At 40.7% G+C, this 12,181-nt stretch overlaps 1 protein-coding gene across 9 annotated transcripts in view; it reads left to right on the plus strand.

The window, feature by feature from the left end:
* Nucleotides 1–12,181, plus strand: part of PTPRK (protein tyrosine phosphatase receptor type K) — a 413,915-nt gene that overhangs the window by 114,174 nt on the left and 287,560 nt on the right. For all 9 annotated transcript variants that reach the window (XM_069726055.1, XM_069726057.1, XM_069726060.1 and 6 more), the window contains exon 3: nt 6,846–7,117. In XM_069726055.1, coding sequence (XP_069582156.1) covers nt 6,846–7,117 — 272 coding nt within the window. The remainder of the gene's footprint in view (nt 1–6,845; nt 7,118–12,181) is intronic.

The following is a 12,181-nucleotide window of genomic DNA, read 5'->3' on the forward strand; positions in this document are numbered from 1 at the left end:
GATAACTAAAACAGAGGCTGCTGCCCTTTAATGCAGAGACATTAAACACTTATTCAAATGTTGGGAGCACTTAAACAAATTCCAAGCATTAGTTTAGGTACCATAGCCTAACCTGATAATTCTATCTTTCCAGGATACATTTTCCCAAAATAGATACACGGTAGGCACAACGCACGTTTCGATGTTATCGTCACACACGCCTCCTGACTTGCGTTGGGGCGGTGGAGACAACACAACCAACAGTTCTCACTTTATGCAAGTTCTTTCTTTTTATTATGTGCCTTCCATGTATTGATATACATGTATACCATACAAAATTGTTCCTATCTGAATTCTAACCAAAGAGGTATTTCCTTTTATGAATACTTTCTATTTATCCCAAAATAAACAGCTCTGTGAAAAGTCCTTCTGACTGATTGAATGCGTATTATATGCTCCTATCCTCACTTTGTACTCCATTTCTTTTATGGAAACAGGAACACATGGGCTACTTGCACAGTGAACAAGTCTGTATGATCATGTTCACACACCACCAAGAAACCTGAAGACACAAAAGAGAATAGTAAAACCAAAAACACTCAGTTTGAAAAAATGTTGCAGTAATCCGCAAGTGCTAGTAAAAGATGTAAAAAACAGGGTATTTGGTTGATACGTTTTTTGCAAAAAATGTATACTAAGCTGCTCTACCAATCTTCACGGTATACCCTTATCAGAGCAGTCCTAACTAATGTATGCAATCCCTATCTGATGTATTTAAAAACCTGATCATCTGTATATAACCTGTGTGAACAGGGTTCAGAGAGGAAAAAATCCATGTGTGCATACAGGGTAGAACAGCTTTTGTGCAGATAGCCCAAGAGGAGTGGTGGAACTCCCCAGTCTTGTAGACACAAGAGAACAATTATGGAAACAGGAACACATGGGCTACTTGCACAGTGAACAAGTCTGTATGATCATGTTCACACACCACCAAGAAACCTGAAGACACAAAAGAGAATAGTAAAACCAAAAACACTCAGTTTGAAAAAATGTTGCAGTAATCCGCAAGTGCTAGTAAAAGATGTAAAAAACAGGGTATTTGGTTGATACGTTTTTTGCAAAAAATGTATACTAAGCTGCTCTACCAATCTTCACGGTATACCCTTATCAGAGCAGTCCTAACTAATGTATGCAATCCCTATCTGATGTATTTAAAAACCTGATCATCTGTATATAACCTGTGTGAACAGGGTTCAGAGAGGAAAAAATCCATGTGTGCATACAGGGTAGAACAGCTTTTGTGCAGATAGCCCAAGAGGAGTGGTGGAACTCCCCAGTCTTGTAGACACAAGAGAACAATTATGGAAACAGGAACACATGGGCTACTTGCACAGTGAACAAGTCTGTATGATCATGTTCACACACCACCAAGAAACCTGAAGACACAAAAGAGAATAGTAAAACCAAAAACACTCAGTTTGAAAAAATGTTGCAGTAATCCGCAAGTGCTAGTAAAAGATGTAAAAAACAGGGTATTTGGTTGATACGTTTTTTGCAAAAAATGTATACTAAGCTGCTCTACCAATCTTCACGGTATACCCTTATCAGAGCAGTCCTAACTAATGTATGCAATCCCTATCTGATGTATTTAAAAACCTGATCATCTGTATATAACCTGTGTGAACAGGGTTCAGAGAGGAAAAAATCCATGTGTGCATACAGGGTAGAACAGCTTTTGTGCAGATAGCCCAAGAGGAGTGGTGGAACTCCCCAGTCTTGTAGACACAAGAGAACAATTATGGAAACAGGAACACATGGGCTACTTGCACAGTGAACAAGTCTGTATGATCATGTTCACACACCACCAAGAAACCTGAAGACACAAAAGAGAATAGTAAAACCAAAAACACTCAGTTTGAAAAAATGTTGCAGTAATCCGCAAGTGCTAGTAAAAGATGTAAAAAACAGGGTATTTGGTTGATACGTTTTTTGCAAAAAATGTATACTAAGCTGCTCTACCAATCTTCACGGTATACCCTTATCAGAGCAGTCCTAACTAATGTATGCAATCCCTATCTGATGTATTTAAAAACCTGATCATCTGTATATAACCTGTGTGAACAGGGTTCAGAGAGGAAAAAATCCATGTGTGCATACAGGGTAGAACAGCTTTTGTGCAGATAGCCCAAGAGGAGTGGTGGAACTCCCCAGTCTTGTAGACACAAGAGAACAATTATGGAAACAGGAACACATGGGCTACTTGCACAGTGAACAAGTCTGTATGATCATGTTCACACACCACCAAGAAACCTGAAGACACAAAAGAGAATAGTAAAACCAAAAACACTCAGTTTGAAAAAATGTTGCAGTAATCCGCAAGTGCTAGTAAAAGATGTAAAAAACAGGGTATTTGGTTGATACGTTTTTTGCAAAAAATGTATACTAAGCTGCTCTACCAATCTTCACGGTATACCCTTATCAGAGCAGTCCTAACTAATGTATGCAATCCCTATCTGATGTATTTAAAAACCTGATCATCTGTATATAACCTGTGTGAACAGGGTTCAGAGAGGAAAAAATCCATGTGTGCATACAGGGTAGAACAGCTTTTGTGCAGATAGCCCAAGAGGAGTGGTGGAACTCCCCAGTCTTGTAGACACAAGAGAACAATTATGGAAACAGGAACACATGGGCTACTTGCACAGTGAACAAGTCTGTATGATCATGTTCACACACCACCAAGAAACCTGAAGACACAAAAGAGAATAGTAAAACCAAAAACACTCAGTTTGAAAAAATGTTGCAGTAATCCGCAAGTGCTAGTAAAAGATGTAAAAAACAGGGTATTTGGTTGATACGTTTTTTGCAAAAAATGTATACTAAGCTGCTCTACCAATCTTCACGGTATACCCTTATCAGAGCAGTCCTAACTAATGTATGCAATCCCTATCTGATGTATTTAAAAACCTGATCATCTGTATATAACCTGTGTGAACAGGGTTCAGAGAGGAAAAAATCCATGTGTGCATACAGGGTAGAACAGCTTTTGTGCACACATGGACCCTGTATGCACACATGGATTTTTCCTCTCTGAACCCTGTTCACACAGGTTATATACAGATGATCAGGTTTTTAAATACGTCAGATAGGGATTGCATACATTAGTTAGGACTGCTCTGATAAGGGTATACCGTGAAGATTGGTAGAGCAGCTTAGTATACATTTTTTGCAAAAAACGTATCAACCAAATACCCTGTTTTTTACATCTTTTACTAGCACTTGCGGATTACTGCAACATTTTTTCAAACTGAGTGTTTTTGGTTTTACTATTCTCTTTTGTGTCTCCATTTCTTTTATGCAGCATAGGAGCAGAACAATGGAATTGATGGCTCTAATTAACGCCAATAGTGCCTAGTGGATCCCAGTGGTTAAAATCTGGTACATCCGTCTGTGATACCCCCCTACCCCCCCTTTTTTTTTTTACAGAAATTCAGTTTGACTTGTGTTGATGAAGCCAATTATTCTACATTTTTTATGCACTCTCTATTGACTTCATTGACGATAAATAATACAAATCTATTTATTTTTCTTTCATCCTGTTTGCACATCTGCAGCAAAGCCTCTGGCAGATTCCACCTAAGAAGTGCCGGCCAAAATAATTGAGCAGCACGCTGCGCTGTTCTGGTAAAATGCCACTGCCGATGCTGGCCAGTCAGTGGTCTTTTACATCAGTCAAGTCAGGTATTTGGTTTTCCTAAGGAAAGTATGAACACCGAAAGGGGGGGAATAATGATCAAAATAGAAGACTCCCATAGAAATGAATTTAATTTGTTACCTATCCACCATAATCTATTGTTATTATTATTATTCATTCTGCTGCTAATATAAAATTAAGCTCTCTTATTGTCTCATGACCAACTCTGTCACCTGGCTCATCTCTGGAGGACATCCATGAATTTGGAGCTTCCTTGGATTTTATAAAAATTAGATTGGTCACGGGGTTTCTTTAGTATCGTAGTTTATACATGATTTCTGGTAAGGAAAAGGTAAAATGTAGTTGCTATTAAGAAGTGCTAATGTTTGCACTGAGTACAGTGTCTGTTTGGCCAGGGTTTGTTTCCTTTGTATCGGTTTTTTTATCTTGTCCTAGAACACCTATTCAAGCCAGAATGACAGAAATTGCATTCAGAAACCTTGACAAAGACAATTGTCCTCCCCTATTTCGCCTGAAGCCCTAGGTTATCCAGCAGCAGAACTGTCTGGCTGATTCACCACATTCACAAACACTTGTCTGTAAAAAGGAAAACAAGAATTGGGTTCTTCGAGGGCAAAGTATTGTTGGGTCACAAGGGGAAAAGAGAACTATCTTTTCTCTGTTTAGTTTTGTAACCTGATGCTGTTTTACTGCCTGTAAACACGTTGTGGTATTGTCGCTTGAAGCAAATCTGTCCGCAGATTTTTGCTGCCCCATTTGAGAGCAGCATGATTTAGGGGCAAAGACCCTGATTCCAAAGATCTATCTCATAGTGGGCTGATTGCTGCAGTTTTTATAAAGTCGCTGCTCTATCTGCTGCAGTTCCAGCAGTTCTCTGAATGCTGAGCTCTGTATAGCCCCGCCCACACCACTGATTGGCAGCTTTCTGCCTATGCTGAGGGTGGAATTATACAGAGCTCATAACTATTGAGGACTGTCTTCTCTTTTCACTGCTGTACGCAGAAACAAAAAGTCTCTTTTCCCTGTATGAGTCATCCCCCTCTTTTATTCCTGACCCAGCTGCTTAGCTCCTCACCTGCCAGGGTCTTTTGCAGTGACTGCTCATGCAGGAAAAAGAGACCACCTGTTTCTACATAGAGCTTAGAAGTGTTCATCTAATTTGTTTCCAATCATGTCATGTCATATACCCAATGAGAAAAAGAGAAGAATTAGCTGAGTAGAAGGGTGAAATGAGCAATTGTAAGTACACAGTGCGGAGTTCTCATTTTACAAATTCTCAGTTTTATCATAAGTTTCCGAATGTCTTTCTTAGTTAAACCTGACATTTTGAATATGAATTTTAACAATTCATAGAATAATGCTGCCTTAAAGGCATAGCCAGGACAAAACTGATGGTGCTACAACCTAGTATTGGATCTGAGGAAGTAGTCCATGGCACTATGAATCACCGCTATCGACCACCCTATGCTAGCCAAAGCAAGTGGTGGTTTGCTCATTCAGTGCTGCCTAATAGAGAGACATTTCTTGGGATGTAAGGGTCTTTTCATACCGCTGTCAATATAGTCAATAAGTGTAGCTTACTAAAGGGGAACATACCGTTATTTCATCACCTGGAATGTAGCCTGTGTTGAACCGTACTGCATATTCTGTAGTTTTGCTTCAGAGGGTTTCACTTGCATAAGAATAAGCTTGAGTACCAGTCATAGGCACAACCAGAGTATAGAACTGTGTCTGATGGGCAATAGAGAAGAGGTATGGCTTACAGTAGCATCAAGTCCCCCTTTAACCAGCAGCTAAAAAAAGGGCCAAAAGTGGGAACCATACCGATCAAATATTGAAGGGAGAGTTGAGCAAATAGATCTGCATGACGCTGGTCCAGCAGCTTTGTAGTACATGTCTACAAGACCAGGGGCCTGTGAGACCCTTTCTACCCGTCGACACCACCGGCACCTGCTATAGTTGAAGGTTCGGTGTGATGTCATGTGACTTTTTCCATAGTGTAAAAAGAAGTGAACGAGAGATGCCACCAGGACAGAGAAGATTACCAGGGCTCTGGTCTGTCAGCAAGGCAGAGCGATCTATGGACATAAAAATCTTCTTTATTGGTTCATGTTAAAGTTCGAAACATCCACAATGGCTTAGAGCAATAAAAAACATTGACGCATTTCATGACCATGACTAAAGGTGCTTGATCCATCAGAAATGCATCAATTCTTTTTCTTTCTTTTTTTTATTGTTCTAAGCCAATGTGAATGTTTTGAATTTTAACCAATAAAGGTGATTTTGTATGCGTTTTGCCCTGGATCTTTCTTCCTTGCTTATAGTGTTGGGTGTTTTTGGCTGTAGCACTTTACATGCTCCGGAAAGTACTGGATTCAGGCATTCCTTGTGAGCTTGACTTTGTTTCTTCTGGTCTGTCGGCCATGGATTACCGAAGTGGTCGCTTTACCAAGATTCTCTGACTTTTTTTATCAACTCGATTTGGTGGCCTATCCTAACAATAAGATTTAATAATATAGTCCCGGAAAACTTTTAAGCTTATGGAAAGTAATACATTTTTTACATTTATACTTAACATTTATTTAGGACTGGTCAGGATTATTCTTCAATTTCCAAATTCACGTATTTGATATTAAAAAGACATAAAGAGTTTTTTTGGGGGCGCCGTGAATGTAAAGTGCGTTTATGGCGTTGTAAATATGAAATAATGCATGTAAAGTTCTATGTAGAAGATGAAACGTTCAAGGACTCCTTCCTTCTCCCGTGCAACCATCCATCATTATCTTTCGATATTTCCATCTACCGTACTTTTTCTGACTCGTGTGTTTAAGTTCAGTACAAAAGGAAGCGTTCAGCAAATGTTTTCTGTGTTTTTCTAGTTTATTCTTTTACAGAGGTCATACAATTCCGGTGGGTTTCCAACTCGCTTTGTCAGATTCTGGCTGTGTTACCAGAACTCTACTCTCTATATAGCTGTAAAATCTTTTAGCGAATGTACAGATTTTCATAAAAATTCTGCTGCTTACAATACACTTTAGACATGTTCGACATCATTTTGTGTGATAGATGTGTCCTCAAGACAGAATGAAAGTTCCCTGCGCCAGAAAAAGTGAAGTTCTTGACCTTGATATTTGTTTCCCTTTCTTTTAAGGATCCTACATGATTGTGGACTCCTCCAAGCATGACCCTGGAGAGAAGGCTCGTCTTCAGCTTCCTAACATGAAGGAAAACGACACTCACTGCATTGATTTTAACTACCTTCTGTTCACTCAAAAACGAGATAATCCCGGGACGTTGAACATTTTTGTGCGGGTCAACAAAGGACCTCTTGCTAACCCTATCTGGAATGTAACTGGCGCAACGGGAAAGGACTGGCTGAGGGCTGAGTTGGCGGTTAGCACCTTTTGGCCAAATGAATACCAGGTAAAGCCATGCTAATCTGATCATGATAACACTATTGGGAATAAAACCCATTATTTCTAATACCACGATTATCTTTCCATTCTCGGATTAAACAGGCTTTGTAAAGGGATTGTTCTTCTTTTAATGATCCTGCAAAACAGATTTATTCTGCTTGTTTCTGGGTGAATGTGAAATTTTAGAAACAAATAATGGTTTGGTATTGGCTGTGAAAGAATTCTCCGGCGAAGTAACGGCTTTGTGTGCTTAATCCGTGCTAAGAGCATGGGGCCTTAATCTAAAGGGATGTATTATTTGTAGGGAGTGATAATTTTCAAGTAAAGGGCTAATAGTCCTTGACATTTCGCGTAGCTATACTTTCTAGAAAAATATATGCATTAAAATAGCTTTAAGTTAACTAGACATCTGTAATGTGGGTCATCAACTTTACACAAGAGGTTTATGGCATTTTTTATGTTTTTCACGTGTGTGTGAGGCTCAGTAATGGTGCAGGAACACATGGGCTACTTGCACAGTGAACAAGTCTCTTTTGTGTCTTCAGGTTTCTTGGTGGTGTGTGAACATGATCATACAGACTTGTTCACTGTGCAAGTAGCCCATGTGTTCCTGTTTCCATAATTGTTCTCTTGTGTCTACAAGACTGGGGAGTTCCACCACTCCTCTTGGGCTATCTGCACAAAAGCTGTTCTACCCTGTATGCACACATGGATTTTTCCTCTCTGAACCCTGTTCACACAGGTTATATACAGAAAATCAGGTTTTTAAATACGTCAGATAGGGATTGCATACATTAGTTAGGACTGCTCTGATAAGGGTATACCGTGAAGATTGGTAGAGCAGCTTAGTATACATTTTTTGCAAAAAACGTATCAACCAAATACCCTGTTTTTTACATCTTTTACTAGCACTTGCGGATTACTGCAACATTTTTTCAAACTGAGTGTTTTTGGTTTTACTATTCTCTTTTGTGTCTTCAGTAATGGTGCAGCCAGATGTCATTATAAAGTCCATCAAAGGTTATAAAACACAGGCACACTACACATCACTTACAGGCCTGATTCATCAGTTGCGATTTATTGAAGTCTTTTTTCATTTTTATGTCTTGGGGGATTCGCTGATGTTTTTTTGTATCACGTTCTTCAAAATGGTGCACGTCGTTCATGAATTTGGTGCAAAGTCCAGAATGTTTTTTCTTTTTTTTTTTTCCTTAAATTAGTTTTTGAATCTTGAGCACCGAAGGCCACAAATCCTTCAAAAACTACCCAAAATGCACCAAATTGTAAAGTTGTTCAGAAATTTTACTCCAGGAAGGGACTGGAGTGTAGGATACACCCCACCCAAAAAAATTACTTTCGTGATGTGCCTTATGCACACATTGCTAGCTTCTGTGGTACTTGACCGCTGAGGCTGGTGATTGCTGTAGAGATGATATGCTGTATGTGTGGCGTGTAGGAAGCTTATGTGCACGTGACCGCTGAGGCTGGTGATTGCTGCACAGATGATATGCTGTATGTGTGGCGTGTAGGAAGCTTATGTGCACGTGACCGCTGAGGCTGGTGATTGCTGCACAGATGATATGCTGTATGTGTGGCGTGTAGGAAGCTTATGTGCACGTGACCGCTGAGGCTGGTGATTGCTGCACAGATGATATGCTGTATGTGTGGCATGTAGGAAGCTTATGTGCACGTGACCGCTGAGGCTGGTGATTGCTGCACAGATGATATGCTGTATGTGTGGCATGTAGGAAGCTTATGTGCACGTGACCGCTGAGGCTGGTGATTGCTGCACAGATGATATGCTGTATGTGTGGCAAGTGACCGTTAAGGCCAGTTATTGCTGCAGTGGTGTTATGTTTTATGACATGATTACTTCAAGGATTAATTTTTCTGTGTATTGTAATGTGAGATTATCCCATATTTCTAGCTATGTTTGTTATCTTGAACTGTAAAAGTGTTTTCTGCTTTTCCCTTCTTAAGAGGGGACATAGTAATCGGCGACACATTTTTGTCTCCGCTGTGCAGAGGTGACATATGCCATTTCACTTGAAAATGGAGGGAAGCTTCCTACTGGGTTTGATTTTGTTGGAAAAGTGTATATTGGGTAACGTATGCTTCTGTAATTCATTGCTGCATTGGGTAGACGGCAGCATTATCCTGGCATAGCTCGGCACAAGGCGTACCACCACTAGTCCGATGCGTCATACAGAAAGCCGCATGGTAATATTAGACCTGCGTGGAACAAAGCCCAGCCTGGAATGTGTGCACTTATAAAGAGTGCTACACGGGGTAGGCTTACTGCTTCTATATTGTGTGGTTCACAGTCTTGACAAAAAAATGTAGTCTACATGGGCGGCACGGTGGCGCAGTGGTTAGCACAGCAGCCTTGCAGCGCTGGAGTCCTGGGTTCAAACCCCACCAAGGACAACATCTGCAAAGAGTTTGTATGTTCTCTCCGTGTTTGCGTGGGTTTCTCCGGGCACTCCGGTTTCCTCCCACATTCCAAAGACATACTGACAGGGAATTTAGATTGTGAGCCCCATAAGGGACAGTGATGATAATGTGTGCAAAATGTAAAGCGCTGCGGAATATGTTAGCGCTATATAAAAATAAAGATTATTATTATTATATACATATACATTTTTCTTCATTTCCATTTTTATGGAAAATCTGACCACTGAAAGTTACTTGTGACCCAACACCCCTATTTTTTATAATGCTCACACCAGAACTACTTAAATTTAGTCTGGGCAGAATAAAATTTTGCCCAGGGGGTTGGATATGTAGAAACAGAACAAAAGTGGTCACCTCTGGACCGGTAACATTCTGTTGAACGTCACCTAAAACTTCCATTGAAGCTCTGTTCAGTTTACCTGACGGCTGCAGCCAACCACTGGTTGTAGTGACTTGTTGGCTGGTGGAACAGCAACATTATTATTATTATTATTTATTTATTTATATAGCACCATTAATTCCATGGTGCTGTACATTAGAAGGGGTTACATTAAAATACAAATATCACTTTCAGTAAACAAAACTAACAATAACAGACAGGTACAGAGGGAAGAGGACCCTGCCCTTGCGGGCTTACATTCTACAGGATTATGGGGAAGGAGACAGTAGGTCAAGGGTTGCAGTAGTTCCAATGATGCTGAGGTGGCCATATTGTCATTATAGGCTGTAAGCTTCTTTTGAAGAGATGGGTTTTCTGTTTTTTTTTTCTCTTAAGGATCCACATGTGGTGGGGCACAGAATTCCAGGATGGGGGATTCTTGGGAGAAGTCTTCAAGGCGATTGGGTGAGATGCGAATAAGTGTGGAGGAGAGAAGTAGGTCTTGGGAGGACCGGAGATTACGTGAGGCAAGATATTGAGAGACTAGTTCGGAAACATATGGAGGAGAAAGGTTATGGATGGCTTTGTAGGTCATCGTTAGTAGTTTAAACTGGATACACTGGGAAATTGGGAGCCAGTGAAGGGATTTGCAAAGAGAGGAAGCAGGAGTGTAGCAAGGAGACAGATTAATTAGTCGGGCAGCAGAGTTAAGGACGGACTGGAGGGGTGCGAGAGTGTTAGAAGGTAGGCCACAGAGGAGGATGTTGCAGTAGTTGAGGCGGGGGATGATTAGGGCATGCATGAGCATTTTGGTAGAGTGAGGTTTGAGGAAAGGACGGATTCTGGAAATATTTTTGAGCTGGAGGTGGCGAGAGCTTGGATGTTCGGTTTGAAGGACAGGGCAGAGTCAAGGGTTACTCAGAGGCAGCAGATTTTGGGGACAGGGGAAAGTGTGATTTCATTTCTTTTGATACATAGATCAGGTAGGGAAGATATGCATGATGGAGTAAAGATAATTAGTTCAGATTTGTCCACATTGAGCTTGAGGAAGCGAGAGGAGAAGGAAGATACGGCTGATAGACACTCTGGGATTCTGGAGAGCAGAGAGGTGTCATCTGGGCCAGAGAGGTAGATCTGAGCGTCATCAGCATATAGATGGTACTGGAAGCCGTAGGACCTTATGAGTTGTCCCAGTCCAAGTGTTTGAGACAAGTAAGGGCCCAAGGACAGAGCCTTGAGGGACACCAACAGAGAGGGGGCGAGATGAAGAGGTAGTATGGGAGTAGGAAACACTAAATGTGCTGTTGGTAAGGTATGAGGAGATCGAAGATTGGGCAAGGTCTTTGACACCAAAGGAAGAGAGGATCTGTAGTAGGAGGCAGTGGTCAACTGTGTCGAAGGCAGAGGATAGGTCTAGAAGGAGGAGTTTAGCGAATTGTCTGTTAGCTTTGGCTGTAAGTAAGTCGTTAGTAATTTTGGTCAGGGCAGTCTCAGTGGAATGGTAGGGATGGAAGCCAGATTGTGGGTTGTCGAAGAGAGAGCTAGATGCTTCTTGCCTCTTAGAAGACCACAGATTGGTTTGCACCAGATTGAGGTGGGAACTGTTAGGTGAGTATGACGGGGTTTACTATTTATTACATAACCATCCAACAGGCAGGTTTTTTTTTTATGTAAATAGTGCTTGCTCAACCCCTTTAATTTAATCCTATGTTATGATGAATGGTATGAAGCTAGGACATGGCATCCATGGATTTCTCTGAAGCATTGATATGCTGCTACGCTGTATGCCTCCATTTAAAACTGGAGAAATATTTGCCATTTTCCTTTGACTTATGTATTATGTAAGTTTTTTTATATTCTTTTTATGCAACTAAAATTCATCCTTTTTGAATGGTCACTTTCCACTGTGCTTCATCCTGCAGATCACTTGACCATATTCCGATATGCACATTTTTATTATTTCTTTTCCAGTAGTAAATTTGACAAGCCGATGGCTATCTTCCAAACAAAGTGCTCAATATGAGTAGCATGGGCACATTTTAGTACCAGCAGAAGCTCTAATGAATTCCTTAAGTAGTTTGGAAAACAATTGTTAAGCACAGTCTTCCTTGCATTAAAACCGATGCCAGGAGCTGCTGCTTTCTGGCGTATTGTTATTTGCTTCCACGAAGGGCACAGAAGGGGATGAGATTGCCAATGTGCTTTTGGCTGTAAGTCCAAACATAAAAAATCACACAG

The sequence above is a fragment of the Ranitomeya imitator genome, chromosome 5 (assembly GCF_032444005.1).
Source record: "Ranitomeya imitator isolate aRanImi1 chromosome 5, aRanImi1.pri, whole genome shotgun sequence".
Classification (NCBI taxonomy): domain Eukaryota; kingdom Metazoa; phylum Chordata; class Amphibia; order Anura; family Dendrobatidae; genus Ranitomeya; species Ranitomeya imitator.